Consider the following 16,717-nt stretch of genomic DNA (forward strand, 5'->3'; position numbering starts at 1 on the left):
TTTTTAAAATTTATTTTAAAAGGAAATAGTCTCTTTATTCAGGTCCAAATTGTTACGGTATATGGTATATGTTACGATAAACAACTATCAATCCAACATTTCTTTTGAACATTACTTGTGAATCATCCTAAAAGTCCTTTGTCATTACGTTCATCACTTGATGCAATTCAATGTAAATCTCTTATTGTCAAATTTTCTTTCCTTTCTTTTGTTTGATTTTTACTTCTTCTTTTTTTACTTTAAAAAGGAAAAGGAAATACAACAGGGATTAAATGAGATGAGAAAAGAGAAATTTAGCTAGACTGCTATTTTTGAAAGTCAAAAATAAATTTGACATTGAATGAAACTCAGGTTAGTGTGAAAAAATGATAAATAGATTAATACCAAAAAAAAAAAGAAAAAAATTTTTTTTTTTTTTTTTTTTTTTCAAGTACTTTCATCTCCAGGCTATTTTACACTACAGACTTTATTTGAAAAATTTTGTTAGACCACACGTTACGCTGATTAGAATGCAAAATGGAATTTTAGTACAAAGGTGTGGTTATAAATGCTATAACCTTTCTCTTAACTCTCTTCCTCTCTTTTGAATTACACACTGATGCGCTTCTTCTGCTTTCTCTTCTCGCCTGCTCTTCCTGTCATCATCGACGAAAGAACACGAGAGAAAGGGAGACAGATGAAGAGAGATATATAGAGAGGGAGAGAGACTCCGGTTGAACGCGGAGAGGGGAGGTACCCTTCATCCTTGAGGTGGGGTCCGGCTACCCCGCTGCTACCGCTTCGCCGGGATCAATACCCACCACCCCGACCAAGGTCCAAGCCACCCTCTCTCTTTGCCTGTACGCCCGCTCTGTCTGCCTGCCAAACCTGCCAAGTCGCGCTGGAGTCTCTAGGGAATCACAAGCGGCTCTTCTCGCAGACTTGCGCGTTTGCGATCTGACAGATCCAAGATCATTCCTCGATCAGGACGTATAGATCAACCCGTTAGCGGATATTATGCGAGCTAGTTTTACAACTAAAACCCTCTTCTCTTTCTCTCTCCGCCCACATCGCGATGGCGTGACGCGACGTTAACCTCGCTCGACCTGTTGCTCGCACGTTGAAAAAAAAGGAGTCCAACTAGCAGTTTAGGTTTCTATTCGAATGAGATACATTCTCGTCATGTATTCGCATGTTATATTCATCGGCATATGCCCTCGAGGGCCTAATTTCTGTATTCGACATTATTTACACGTCGATATGGAAAGCACGTGGTGGTCTCGAGATTGTCCAACGCTGATGGCCAACAACGACTCGTGCTACCATTGCCATCGCAATCGTGTACCATACGACGAAGATATACATTTCCAATTATACAATTACAATATTAAAATTAATTAATGATACAATGGTGGTTTATCTAGAGAATAAAATTTGATTTAAATTGTAATATCCATATATAGTTTAAAATCCAGTTAATAATTTATAACATTGATTTTAATGGCATGGCTAGCATTGGATTCGATACATAAATTTCGGTTTAGACACGACGAATTTTAAAAGAATATGTAACATTCTAATAAAACGTAAGCTACGTGATATTTATGTATTAATATTGGCACGAGGTGAATTGGGAATCATCTTCTTCATCGTATATAACGAAATGCCGTTCAAAATCTGCAAACACCTCGTTTGGATCTCTTGATGAGATCTATTCAGACTGGGAACCACTAAGGAGGATCTGGTTTCATATTCGGGTTTGACGAGTAACAGACGAAGCTCCGCGTACGCGCCTATATGCTTTGTAAAATGCAGATAAATTTTCGAAACTCCTTAACCATTAGACCATTAAAAATAATGCAAACAACGTTCATAAATTTTTCAATCAAGAAATCTTCGAGAAACGCTTGACTCTTATAGATTAGGCTGAGAACAAATAATAAACTAACAAACGAGATAAATGACGTTATTAGTGAATATGCTTTGCTATTCTTTGAAAGACCTTCGTGGTCCCTTATTAGAAAATATGTATTTGTTAAAAAAAAAAAACTTTTCAATTTATTTTCGTTCTTGATATTAATACTAACGATAAAAATCGGAAAAAATCTGTTGGTTCTTTTAGAACCGATCTATACCGTTCAAAAGAAGGAGAGAGGTATATGAAAATTTTAGATAAAATTATATATACATTCTTTTTCATACAGATAGATTATCTTACTGCGATTATCTATATATTTATTTATGAAAAACTCGTATCTTTGAGAGAAAATGTTTTATCTAAAAATTATAATGCTTCAAGCTTGAGAGATAATATATGTTTATCATATATACATACAATACGTACAATCGTATAAACGTATGTGTGTGTATACCTAAACAATGTACATATATCATTTGTCACAGTGCGGGTAAAAATTAGACAAATTGGCGTAGGAAGAAAAAAATTTGGAGAATATCCAGATTTTCTGTGCGCTCATGCTGGTCTCGCTTCGCTTCGGATACCTGCTCTATCTGGCTCTCGTTATAGCGGCAACGACGGCGGCAGTGGTGGTGCGAGAGGGGTCAGAGTCCGCTCGGAGGGCGACGGAATTGCGAAGGGGATCGCCGGAGGGGGCGAACGAGAGAAAGCGAGAGAAAAGACGGACTGGAGGGTTGATCCGAGGGTGGTGGCGGCGACGATGCTGATCGTGACGGTGGGTAGTGATGGCGTTGGCGGTGCGCGATGCTAACGGACGGTTACCGGGGGTCTTTGGATCACACACGCCGGATGACGTCACTCCCCGGCGTTACCAGGATACGAGGGATCGGAAGACGAAGAAGACACGGAACATTGTCGGGGAACGATATCTGGATCTCCGCGATCAATCACGATTCAAAGTAACGACTTTTGCCATCTCAACGATGCCAATGTAAATTTCTTAAAATATGACAAGAAATAGAGGAGAATTTTTCTGAGAATTTTTCGCCTTAAACTAATATTCCTGAGATCCATTTTTTTTTTTTATTCAACGGTAATAATTATCTTCTTCTTATCGAGATTTTATTCGAAATAAATAAATAAATAAATATATATATATATAAAGATATTTTTCGAAATAAATAGGATTATTTTTCGAATTTTTGTTCTTACACTTGTACATATGGGCTGCGAATGTTCCGGGTGCACAATAGTTAATTCAACCTTTGAAAAACCTAAGCTTGAATCAGTCATCATTCGAGAAACTATTTTTTTTTTTCAAGTAAATTTATTAAGACACATATATATTTTTCTCCATAGCTAAAGAGATGAAAGTCTATTTTGCTTAAACATTATATCGTAATTTATAGCTTTCGAATTTTCGTAACAAAGCAATATTTCTTAAGATCATAAAAGTTTTAAGTTAATATTCTCTGACTGAAACTCTTAAATTTTTCGATACGGAATAATAACCACGATTACGTTCTTGATTAAAATTTTCGCGGGAATTTTTCGACTCTAGTAAAGGAATACAGAGCGTAGATGCAAATCTGTTGAAACGACTTGCTCATTATGAGACGACGAAACTCGGGGAAGACAACCTCTACAAGTTCGAGGCAACCACTCCGCCATGATGGTACCGTCACGCACATCCCTCGTGAGCGTGTCACTCTAGCGTACATAACACAAGCGAGAGATACACATATGTACGAAAGAGCGATATAGGATACGTACACACGTCCACGTGTACGTTCGTGTGTGCGGTCAACAGAATTCTTCGTCCCCTCAACATCTGGCTACGGTCCTTCGCCCGAGGGACGGATTCACGGACAAAGGAAGACCTTCCCGTTTTCTTTAATGTCCTTGGGCTTGGATTTTCGAGAAGCGAGTTCTTCGATATTGATCGTTTAAATAAGTTCGATAAAATCGGTTCCAATTGGAACGCATTAAATATATAATTCGTGCGAAAGACGCGGAAGAAATGTCAAAACGCAAAATGATAAGCCGTTCGATCCGACTCCGACTTTTACATGTACATGTAAATTGCCTCTTATATAAATACTACAATCTATTATTAGATTAAATTATAAATTTTTTTTCTATCTTTGTCGAGATTTTATTGTGTAAGTAAAAACGCGCAGCGGAGATCCAGATGGACGCGGATCGAGCGTGAGGATAGGGTCGAAATAATCGAGTCGAAGGGCTGGATGGAACGAGCCCTTCCAGCCGGTACCGGAGTGGTTGGTCTCCGGCGGTGACTGCACATAACGACCCTAGCGGTACCGTTTCTATGGTACCGTTCGTGGGGATTAAAGCCCCTCTCGCGTCGTCGCGACCGCTCCACTTTCATCCGGCCGGCGCGGCTGCTGCCGCCGCCGCCATCGGGGTGAGACCAGCCTTGGCCTGGGACCATGGAAACTGGATAGCCTTCCCGTGATACACGCGCGCGCATTTATATATATATATTGGTCGATCGCGCGTATTATAATTATCCCGAGTCTCGACTACGACGGTTTCCGAGAAGCACGTGATAAAATGTCATTTGATCGATCCATCGATCGAGAAATAAATCGCGCAATAGATACGAAAGCTCTTTCTTCATACAAACATGTATGTATAGGGTGTCTTTCGAGACGTAGTACGAATAAAATTATTCGCAAACATTTTTTTTATAAAAATTTGTTTGAAACGTTTTAATATGAGCAAATGAAAGAGGAAGAAAGAGAGAAAGAAGCAAGAATGAATAGAATATGTAAAAACAATTTTTTATAACTTTTATATGCTATCGAAAAATATGTAAACGCATATACTATTTGATAAATTTCGATTCGATTCTATTTCGATTAAATTTCAAACGTTAATAAAACTGTTCATGGTAATATGGCAAAAAACAATGGCGTTTATATTCACGTCAGAGAAAAAGGTTGAAAGAAAAATTTTTTCTTAGATATATAATATCTAATACAATAAATCTGAATTATCTTATATTTAAGAACGATTATCCACTCGATGACAGATAATGAGTAAATAATATCCAATATCATAAATAAAATTTTGTTAAAAACAATATTATACTAGTAAATTATTGTCTGTTCTGTAAATTGGTGAACAGTTTTACTAACTGATAAGATGACATTACGATATCAATTGGAGCATAATCGTACCGAAAGTATGAAACGTAATCATAAAATAAATAACCATAATTTTTCTTATCGCTTTTATACTATTATTAAATAATCATCAGGCTTAAATAATCATCATTCTGAAGATGCATTAATTATAGGGAAAGGTGAGTTTGAAATTGTTTACGCGCTCGATATTAACTTTTTAGCGGCGATACTATAGTTACTTTTTTTCAATGTAAATACGTAAAGATCGAGGTAACGCCTTGATACCGATAGCAACATCATCATAGGCGCAGCACTGCTCATGCAAGGTTACGCTTGGCGTCATCAAAGGCATATTGTCGCCGTTTAACCTTCGTGTCATCAAAGCATTGATAACCATGACTACGGCAACTGACAAAATTATATTTATTATTCTTTCTTCCGTACTAACGACTTGTATACCAAGAACGCATTTAAGAAAAAAGGATATTCCGCGACATATGGAGAAAATAAACGTTCTCCAGCATCATACGGATAGATGGTACCAATCAAAAGTGTCTTTAATTATAAAATTTTAATTGTTATAAACGAATTTAGTACTAGTGTTCCTTTTTTTTTTTTTTAGAGTTGGTGATTGTAATTGTAATAATAAGAAAATAAAAAAAAATATATGTATAGAATAAGAGATTAAAAAAGAAATTTAGTATAGTATATTATTAATAAATTATGTTGACGTGATTTAAAGAGGAATTGGATGGATCGCTTGCGTCAAAAGTTAATAAATTTAATATATTTTGAGATTCGTGAAGTTTTGACATTGTGCACACACAAAGCACACTTTTAGCCTTGTAAAATATAAAATTAATAATTAATTTGCGAGTTAAAGATTTGCCTTGTAGAATGTAACTTTAAATTTCAAAATCGTAAATATTATCTTACATCGAACATTTTTACAGTGACTATATCATGACTTATGACAGAAAAATACGTAAAAATAAAAATTTTAATCTCATAAAACAAATATTTACTTTAACTCATATATTAATTATTAATTTAGTGCAAATGCTTTGCGCAATGTCAATTTCATGAATCTCGGAATGTATTAGATTTATTAACTTTTAATGTAGCTGATCCATCCAGTTCCTCCTTAACGTAGAAGAGCAGAATGTGCATGCGTGCGCTATATCGAAGATATTTATGATGCAAACACGGAAAAATAAAGGACACTCTCGTAGGTAAGCGGAGGCTGAAGAAGGAGAGAGCACGCTGCAGAAATAGTCACATCTCGTTATCGATATCACCGTTTACTTATCGTCCCACGGTCAATATTTCGCTCCCTCAGCTCTTTTTTTTCTCTCGTCTTCACCTCTTCTCCCTCTTTAACCCGGCATCGTTAGCGTGCGTTTGCGCGTCTGTCAACGTGCTCGCCACTTATCCCGGTTTTATCGGCCGATAACACCAATCTCGGCCACCATCGCCGATAGTTATAAAGGAGAGAGAGAGAAATTAGATATTTGTTAAATATCTTTCAGCGAACATTGATGCACCCATCGGGAAGAATGTATACGCTCCCGATGGCATTGAAATCGCGCAAATAGATTGGCAATTCCTTTTCGTGGTGTTTAAAAAATAAAAAAAAACTGTGGAGAGCAATTCGAGTTAAAAAAAAAATCAATATTTATAAATCTCCCTGGTTCTATATTTTTAAGACATCCTCTGTGTGGATAATGTTAAAGCGGAAAAATTCAATATTTTTTTGCAGAGAATTACGCGATCATATCGCGAGCAAATTGCAAATTGCAATCTATTTCTATCTTTTTTTTTTTTTTTTTTTTCATTTAATTTGAGAAAATAAAAAAGCGATTATATTTTTTAATTTGAGAGAGAGATAAGCAGGAACGATTAGAAATGCGAATAATTATTATCGCAAAATAGTGTTTCATTTTCCGCTCCATGTTTTTGACTAGCGCATGTACAATGCGTGTGTATGTGGTTAATAATTAATAATTAAATATAGAATATTAGTAATAATACAAATATATACAGCACTCACCACTTGATGCTCTTCTTTATGATATTGCTGACAATCTTCTGCGATTTTTTGGATGATATGACATAGATATCATTAAGCTTCTGTCGTTTCGTTGTCTCCATCGTATCCTTTTCGTACATCTCTGGTTGACATTCCTCAGCAATGTTATTTTCCTCGTCGGCATTTACCTTCACCGAATTCTCGACCCATTCTACTATATGATCCTTTTGATCGACGGATAATGCAGAGTCGCCTCCAAGCTCTTCTTCATTAATAAGTTCGCTGATCGTGGTCGGAGAACCAACAATTCCTATCTCCGATTTCTCTTCTGCCCTCATCGAGAAACTTCTCGAATCCCTTTCGTCTTCTGTACTTTTTAAGGTTGCGGAAGCAATATATTTCTTCGAGCTGTCCACTGAATTGTCTTCCGGAGCAGTTTCATCCTTTTTTACCATCTGCTGATCTTTTTCATTGCCCTCTTCGTCGTTGTCTTTTGCGGTTGTAGAGACGCCAGTAATCTTCTGCAGCATTTCCATCTGCAAATCTCCGTGTACGACTTTTAAGATTTCGTTCAGTTTCTTGTCTACGTTAGAGTGACATTTCTTAACTTCTTGATTATCAGATCTTGTTTCTGTAGAAGAAAATTCCTCGAGATTCTCTTTGACTTTTTCAATTTTCTCAGAAGACACATTTTCGGATTTTGTTTCCTCCTTAGAATCGCCATTGCAATCAGTTTTAAAGGTATTTTGTTTCTCTTTATCAAGCAAATCTGTATCTGTCACAACTGTCTCATTTCTTACGTCTGCATCTTCTTTAGAAGTAGATGCTTTGTCAAGTTCATCCTTCTCTCCATCAGAGAAAGTTGCTTCATTGGTTGCAGAAGTTGCTGGAGGAGTCCCAGACATATCGTTTTTATTCACCGAGAGTTTGGTGTCCTCTGTAGTGTTTTCCGCCATTATTATTGGATGTTTCCAGAAATCAGTTTCCCAACATCTTAATCTCAATCAATTTGGACAATATGCTCCATCTTAGCATATTAGGAAGACTTACATTGTTTTCATGGACATGTTGCGTGGAGTGGAAGATATATTTTCCTATATCTTTCACAAATTTTTCTTTCAATTGCGCTTTTTGTAGTTTGTTTCTATAACAAAATAAAACATCTTTAAGAATCATAAATCATAAAATCATATATATATAAAATATTACAAAACCAGATATTTCTTTAATGATACATTTTTTAGTCACGCAATAATGTGAATTTTTTCCTTAGCAAGAAAAATAATTATTTATTACAAATTTCTAATGTTTTCCATCATAAAAATCCTTTGCAAACTTTAAATTAAAATTCTATTTGATGAAAATAATTGAAAAACTGAAAAAGAGTTTTATTATCTCTTGGCTCTTAAAGTTTAGTTTGTGAAAAGCCTTTTCTTTTCAATTGCTTATAATTTCAAAATTATTCATGCTCATTAAAGAAAAATCGACATGAAATTAGTCAAAAAAACATTCGATAATTTCGGAATCAAATTTTTGTTCCAAATATGTAAAAAAATGATATTGATTAAAATAATATTTATAAAATTTTGTTCTCGAAATTATTTTTTGATCTCATTCTTATATCGTCCTTGAACGAGCGATCAGAAAGATTTATGGAAGATACAGAGTTGTCGAAAAGAAAAATTACACGGTTGCTTGACTTAATAGTAACGGTTGATTTCAAACAAGACATATGAAGCGATGAGCACAATACTACCGATGTTTATTATAAAATAAAAATTACCCAACAAACGATTAGTGAAAGATTGTTTTCATCAATAAGTGAATTCCCTGCATTATCGACCCACCTACAACAAGGTTAGGATGCGTCAAAATATATTACACAAGACGTTTTACCGCAGTTTCACATAAATGTCGACATTATTCCTCTCGTACACAATACTAACCGCATACGAGTTTCTCAAGAAAGACGTTTGACTGCGTAACACGTAATAATTACTGCGTAATGTCATTTTACGGCCCAACATTTAAAAAAAAAACACACACACACAAAAGAAACAAAGTACGCGATACATTAATAAGTAACAATCGTAAACACACGTTTAATAAACATTGATCGTCATTGAAAATTTTCGCGTAAATTCCGATTGAGTCGGGGATACTTGACTTGGCGATTTTTTGCGCAAAACGATGCCCCGGCAAGGTTGTCATCATGTTCGCGGGTGAAACGATGACGATAGTTTTTTTTTTTTTCCCCGCAACGCAATGTTTATTCGAGACGATAACGTCGTAACCTCGAGAAGACTTACACGCGTCTGCAAGATCGCTAGCCGTTTCTTACGCTTTTCCGTATTTAATCTAACCACTTTCTCCCCGAAGATCTTGGCTGATTCCGTTCGAGCTCCTCTGCCAAAATAATCCGTTCCGATCGTCTATTTCAGCGTGAAGTTTGTCACACTCGCTTCACGCGACTTTTTTACCATATTGAAACGCGAGACGAGAAAGTCCGTTGACAAGAAAGCCCGACTCAATATCCCGAAGCGATTTTATTACGCTCGATCGTTGCGGGAGCGACTCACGGACGGGCGCGACGTATCGGAGCGCGCGCACCTAACCTCTATTATTTAATCCGGAGGCACCGGCGTCGAGGCTGGCGAAAGATGCGACGCGGAAGGAACACGAGGCGAAAACGAACGACGCGAAAAGGAAAAATTCGTTTCGTGCAAAATCTTTCTCTTTACATACCTTGCTCCAGAATTCGTCGCTGCGAGGAGTAGCCGACGAACGACGTCGGCCGGATCAGCCGTTTCGAGGGACGATGACAGGAGATTCACGTCACTCGGAAGTGACAGCGAGGCAACGCGGCGCGATCGCGATTCAATCGACGAGAGCGAAAGAAAAGGAGTTTACCACGGGAAGTACGAAGTATCAACGCGAGAGCGGTATGTCGAGGCTGCTGACCTCACTGAAATTTCGCCATATTGAAATGCGCAGTCCGCAAACTCTTCGCGACTCGAGAGAGAGAGAGAGAGAGAGAGAGAGAGAGAGAGAGAGAGAGAGAGAGAGAGAGACAGCGAGCGGGATGATGCTGTCTCCCTCTCACCTTCTCCCTCCCACTTTTCCCCAGCTTGTAATAAAGGGTACGCGCAGAAGGCGCCATTAATGCCTTAACATATATTTATATATTTTGCAATATATACATATGAAAAATGCATATATGTTCCGATATTACATATCCCACTTGCCATTCTCGAACGTTATTTATTCTGTGGTACTTTCGATGAACAAAGATGAGAGATGAGAGAAAAATAATCTCACGAGTGTTGCAAACGTCAAGTGGAAATGTGCCTTAAAAAAGTTCCTATATATATGAGATGAATTAAATATACGTGATATATATATATATATATATATATATATATATATATATATATATATATATTGAGCTAATGATACGTTTATATTCTAAAATCGATATTGAATCCTGATTATAAAACTTGTAAGATTTTGATAGAGTTTTTCAAAGCTTTTACGCATCTTTTTAAAGTTATTTCTCTGTCATACACACATTCTCTTTCTCTCTCTCTCTTTCTCAGCTCATGTTTTTTACGAGAACGATACGCGCGCAAGTATATAAAATTTAGTTTTTTAATAGTGGTGCTTTAAAGCATTATCAATTAGTAAACGAAATCATAATGTCTCGAAATTTGTACAAACATAATATTCGATCGGAGAATGAAATATATATAAATGGCGATCACATTAAATATTTTCGATATAGTTCATACTGAAATATGCTTTTCACCTGCGAATTTCTGCGAATCGAGAGAGAATTTAACTCTTTTATACTAAAAAACAAAAATATTCAATTTATATTTATTACTATATCAATTTTTTATTATTGTATATAAACTTATAAATATATGTTGAATCCAAAAAAAAGAATGAAATTTAAAATAAGATATTTAAAATTTAAAACAAGACACTTACCGGGAAAGCGGCAAGATGACGCTCGCATCTTTGCGAACAGTCCATTTCCGGTTCGATTCGATGATCCGATGATCAAACTTTGGGACGAAATCGTTGAGTCGTCGAATTTCATTCATCGTCGACGCGAAGATTTTTACAAGTATGTACAAGTATATTTACGTAAATATCGTGACTGTACGATGTCTTTTACAATGTTTACGTTTTGCGTTCGCGATCCTCGTCGATGACATCGTCGTCCGACGCGAATTTTCAAAGTCAATCGCATTCGCGTTAATCGAAATATTTTTCGTGCGCCTGTGAAATGTCAAGTCCCGTGCGTCGCTTCTGCGCACGCGCTCGTCTCGCGTCGACAACATGGCGGCCGGCGCAGACGCGACGCCTGCTTGTTGTCATCGCGTTTTCGACGCATGTCGACGCGCGCGTACCGTCGATCGTAAATCTGTGCGCGAATTTATTTCAAATTTAATCACGCACAGCTCAAGATTGGATTACATTGTACCGGAGTCGAAGATTTTTTTCTCGGGAGAGATGGATTCCCGGAGATACATCGCGGACATCGACGGAGCGAGTTTTGAATCGAAGGCAACTTCAATGCAAACGTCAGAAGCGACTATGTAAGTAATAAAGATATTTATTCGAGGTATCATCGAGTCACAGAGAGACTGCGTTCACTGAAACCTATAGTTTATGACATACACTATGGATTTTCAGAAAATTGGAACGCAGTTACAAACTGATCGCCAAAAACTTGTATTAAAATGCAATCGAGATGGATTCGATTTTGTGATATATTTCGGAAAGACGAGAAAGGAAAGCTGTATAGATAATTTAGGTAAGAGACATGACTGCTGCGATGTTCTCGTATATTTACAGATTATTCGTAATTCATAGTCAATAGTAATTATATATATAATATGTATATATCAACAAAATAATATTTTAGTCATTCTTACATCGCTAATAAAATCTAGAAGCTAAACAGTCACAGGGTTTCGATCATCTAAAAAGTTGATGGCTCCTGCCTAGCCGCGGATCGTCACGCGCAGTTCGCGCTCTCTACCTAACAATAAATAAACAAACAAATAGAAATCTATACATATTCTCGCGCGCGTCACATCGTGCGCATTAATGATAGTTATGATGTTTATGAATATTGTACGCCATAGACGGTCATAGACTACGTTTACACGTCGCCCCTAATCGGGTTTATTAAGATCCGTAGTTCTAAGGCCAATCACAGTTATTCCTTCTGAAGAAGGGAATGACTGTGATTGGCCAGTTTTACACAATTACGGATATTATTAAACCCGATTGAGGATGCCATGTAACAGACTTCATAGATAACGAGACGACATCGATGATTACGACGGTCCTCTCACATTCCGTAGATCGAGAAACTTCAAATCGCGAACGATAATTCTTAATTAACACCGTTTAGATTCGAGGAAATAATGAAACGTATTAGATCGATTTTTGGGCTGTAAAAGAGAAAGTGTTTTAGAAAAGAATTTCTATTTTGCTCTTAAAAAAAAAAAAGAAGAGAGAATTTCTTTCTCTTTTAAACATTAAAAAATCTTATACGTGTAAAACGTAAAAATATTTTCAGCCTCTCACATTTTATCGCGTATTACATTTAATTTATTTTCTTATATAAGTCGGCCTTGGCTTGAAATTTCTGCAATTAATACTTCCTTTCGAATCTGAATGAGGTGAAGGATTAATTGGAATCGCGAGATTGCGTATACGAAAAATATTTTTTTTCCGGCGATTTTTTCTCATTCTCGCTGATAATTTTTTGCATAGTATATATCTGCCTGTATCGTCTTACGAATGGCGAAATGAGGACAGAACAGTTGTTGTCTTTATTTTTGTCGCAGCGTAGCGTGCCACGTGATCTGTCATCGTCGCGAATCTTGTAGGTGTGTATGTTAAAACTGCGGTTTCTCTAACGGGGTCGTCGCGGATACCGCTAATAATCGCGTGCGTTTCCGTCCGATGGTTGTCTCTACGTTATCTATGACCGTAAACGCAAATCGGACACCAAATGCACATCATTCCTATTTCTCTTGCACGTAGCCGCCTTAATTGTACATCCGGGATCGATTAAGACCCGGTTAATCCGTCATACCTCCGTTAACTTGGCACTAATGTATTTCGTCTCTTGTTATTTTTATAAAAATTTAATATTTCTAAAATCTATCTTTTTGCAATATCTTTTTTAGCAATTAATTATCAATTAATTCTTATATATTTATTTATTTATGATTTCTTAGAAATGTTTTTCAGTAGGGTTCGATGTTGATATATGTATAACGTTTAACTCAGCATCCTCATTTTTTAATATCAATTTAATGCTAATTGGTAGAAACAATAAATTTGAAAAATTAGAATAAAAAATTAATTATATTTGAATTTGATTTCTCGTAATGGAAATGCCAAGTTGACGGGAGTATCCGTGATAATTAATCGTCTTTTTCTTCGTAGCTATAGGCATAACAAATAAATGAAGGTTTGATTAATTCGATGCGATCGCCGCCATTATGTGCTTGTTTAATTGAATGATTAACCGTTCACGCCCTCATATAGCTACGATATAGTCGGAAAAAGGGAATTCCATTGCTCCATGATTTACACGCCATGTATCCTATACTGCATTATATCTCAAAAAGATAGAATAATGCGTTTAATTTCAGGAACGAAATTTGCTTTGAATTAAAATTGAAATTGTCTCTGAAAGAATTTTTATCATAAAAAGGAGAGTCTAACTAAATATTCGTATTAAATATATCATTGTTTAAGAAAGAGAAAATATATTTACGTCATTTTTTTAAAGAAGAAAAGATGTTATGAAATTCCAGCATAACTTTGTGTTCTTGTTGCTTTATGCTTCATTTCACCTTTTGGAATATTTGAAAATTTCTTCCATACTCTCCGTTTGACACACACACACACACACACGATAGAACGTGTTATATAAATTAATTTACTTGAAAAATTCCTACGGAATACATACGGTTTATGCATGGGGCTAGAGAATTTACTTAACCGATTGTAATCCGGTGAGCGACTCGCATAAATTCTCGTATGAGAACTGTACCAATTGCTGCGAGTCACCGCGAGGAATTCCTTTCGTCGTATCTAAGTATCGGATTTCGATTCCGATAAAATCGGTATCGCGCGATGTCTCATGTATTCGCGCGATGTCTCATGCATTCGTGCGTGTCAACGTATGCTGGAGTACGTTGTATCTTTTGGAGCACGCGCGCGTGAACATCACCGTATAAAGGACCTTTTTCCCTACCTAAATGGACTATCTACACGCTTTCGTCGTGGCCCTCCTCTCGCCATTCTTCGCGTTCCCCATATTCGTCTCTCTCTCTCTTTTTTTTTTTTTAACTATCGAATAGCACCTATTCTCGTCACGCATAGCTATGCAATTTATTTCGCCCCGTTTCATTCTTTTCTTTTTTTTTTTTTACGCGCTTCAATCCTTTGCGTCCTTCCTAAACATTATATAACGCAGAGAATATCGTACGTACATCGTGCGTTTTAAGTGAATAAAAGTTGAATAGAGACAGCGATTTATTGAAAAATTATTTTAACATTTTCGACAAGAAATATTGTACGGTAATAATGAGTGTCGGATTGCAAAGGATTAATGCGCACATTCTCATTCGCCGAATTTACACTAGCAACAGAACATTTCTCATCCTATAATTTTATTTCATAATTAGATAAGAGCTAATTCATAATTCATAATTAGATAAGAGCAATTAGATAAGGATTGCGCTTATGCAATAAATAGCTCCGCTCGCGTTAGAATACTCAAGCGTGACTATTTTTGAAATGACATTATTGCGATACGTTATTGTGTCTCCGAGCTTTTCCGGTGCTCGACGGAAATAGCCGCACGCACACACATACGAACGATTAGTGAGCCAAATAGCCGTAATCAATTTGACGCTCTTTAATTGACCATGTGGTATTTCTAACCGGAACAAACTAGACAAAACGAATTAGAAAGAATTGTTCTCGATATTGCCAATTATGATGTGTAATACGTAAGAAGATAAGAACGATAAGAGAAAGGAGAAAAAAATAAACACATACGCGTATAAAGTCCTTATTAAAGTTATCTCGAGCTCTTCGTTAGAAATTCAGTCGACGTATACATACTCGTAATTTACTTCCAGAATCATAAATTTTATCAAATTAACTGTGCAAGATTATAAACCTACGTGTAACATTTAGGCTGTAATAATAAGTAAATATTGATTGAAAGATTAAGCTTCTTTTTATAAGAGTGTTATCGCGAGGTAATCTAAAGCGAGGAAGCTGATTATAAATCGACTTGTCAACAGACAAGAAAGAAACGCGCTAATTAATTAGGCTAATTAAAAGAGAAATAAATAAATCATCTTAAATTTAACGATAGGATTTTATCTGCGAAAACGCGCCGCTTTTTGCAAACATTAACAAAGTTCAAATTAACTAGTGTGCAACGAAATTTTTACGACGCGTAGAATTAAAGTATCGGAGTTGAAAGAAAAATTTCAATTAAATTTTCATTAAATTTTCATTTAAATGCATCATCGTTAAATGCGCAGATAGAAATCGATCGTACACTGCTCGTGTAAATTCGACTCGTAAATTACGGTTCTAAATATTTGTAAAGCGTGACGCACTAATTTCTATTTCGCTGGGATCGGGAAACTGGTTACGATCGCCGTGACGACGCAAAAAAAATATTCCGCCGATAAAATAGCGTTAAATCGATAACGAATTATATGTAAAATAACAAGGGTACGATATAACAAATAACGTTACGAACAAAAGAAACCCCCATCGCATTATACAATATAAAAGTCGAATATAACTTTAAATACGATATTGTATTTTGTTTCTCTAATGAAAATTCAACATGTGTCTCTCGGAGAGATTTTTACATTCTACGATTCTTTTAATTCTAATTAAATTAAAGATTAATATCGATGCGATCTGTTTTTCGCAAACAGATTTTTGTTTTACAACTTGTATCTAAATAATTAGTAACAAATTGGCAAAAGCTTTTTTCGCCTACTACTTATATAAAAAACAGATTACGTGTACGAAACGGAGAAGCCTCATCACGGCGTTCGTGTCATTGCACTTGTGTCAAGGGTCTCTTACAAAGTTGACGATGAGAAAAAATCGCGCAGTATATATCGTTGAAGCAGTGGTGTAGTCTTACAAAACATCACATCAACGAGTCTACGTTATAGAGAGATACTTTTTTTTTTTTTTCCTTCGCTGTAATTCGTCGCGCAAATCAACCGCGTATTATAGTTCTGATCTGCGACCTTATTACGGAATACTTGCGCAATTTTCCGCAATTGCACGTGTTTGACGTGTACGTTGTTTTTTTGTTTTTGTTTTTTTTTCCCCCTTGATAATAGTGACTGGTCCTATTATGACTTGAACATTGGTTCTGCATAGATACGAGAGAGAATATTTCGTCTTGTCAGTACAAAAAGTTTAACAGAAAAATATATTTTCGACTTGAACTCGCTAAGAAGTTTGCGGAGCTCTTCAGTCAAAATACGTTACCTCTAAAATTTCTACTCTACTAACCGATTATCGTTTACATTCGCGTATGATTTTATCACATGTGAT

General features: G+C 36.2%; 2 protein-coding genes across 7 annotated transcripts in view; one reads left to right on the forward strand and one right to left on the reverse strand.

Annotated features, from left to right (window-relative positions):
• LOC138937458 (enolase-phosphatase E1) overlaps positions 1–10,041 on the reverse strand; it is a 36,458-nt gene extending 26,417 nt beyond the window's left edge. For 4 of the 5 annotated variants that reach the window (XM_070303772.1, XM_070303770.1, XM_070303771.1 and 1 more), the window contains exons 1-2: positions 9,821–10,041; positions 7,097–8,219 (exon numbers count right to left, since the gene is read on the reverse strand). In XM_070303772.1, coding sequence (XP_070159873.1) covers positions 7,097–8,031 — 935 coding nt within the window. In that variant the 5' untranslated portion in view covers positions 8,032–8,219; positions 9,821–10,041. Of the gene's footprint in view, positions 1–7,096; positions 8,220–9,384; positions 9,633–9,820 lie in introns of those variants that run through there. The other variant, XM_070303769.1, reaches the window with a different exon arrangement.
• LOC138937460 (G-protein coupled receptor Mth2) overlaps positions 9,611–16,717 on the forward strand; it is a 43,073-nt gene continuing 35,966 nt past the window's right edge. The window contains exons 1-3 of one of the 2 annotated variants that reach the window (XM_070303774.1): positions 9,611–10,017; positions 11,542–11,679; positions 11,777–11,897. The gene's annotated coding sequence lies outside the window, so the exon portion shown is untranslated. Of the gene's footprint in view, positions 10,018–11,138; positions 11,205–11,541; positions 11,680–11,776; positions 11,898–16,717 lie in introns of those variants that run through there. The other variant, XM_070303773.1, reaches the window with a different exon arrangement.

The sequence above is a fragment of the Polyergus mexicanus genome, unplaced genomic scaffold, assembly GCF_030449975.1.
Source record: "Polyergus mexicanus isolate NDT 795.1 unplaced genomic scaffold, iyPolMexi1.0 SCAF_11, whole genome shotgun sequence".
In the NCBI taxonomy this organism is placed as follows: Eukaryota; Metazoa; Arthropoda; class Insecta; order Hymenoptera; family Formicidae; genus Polyergus; species Polyergus mexicanus.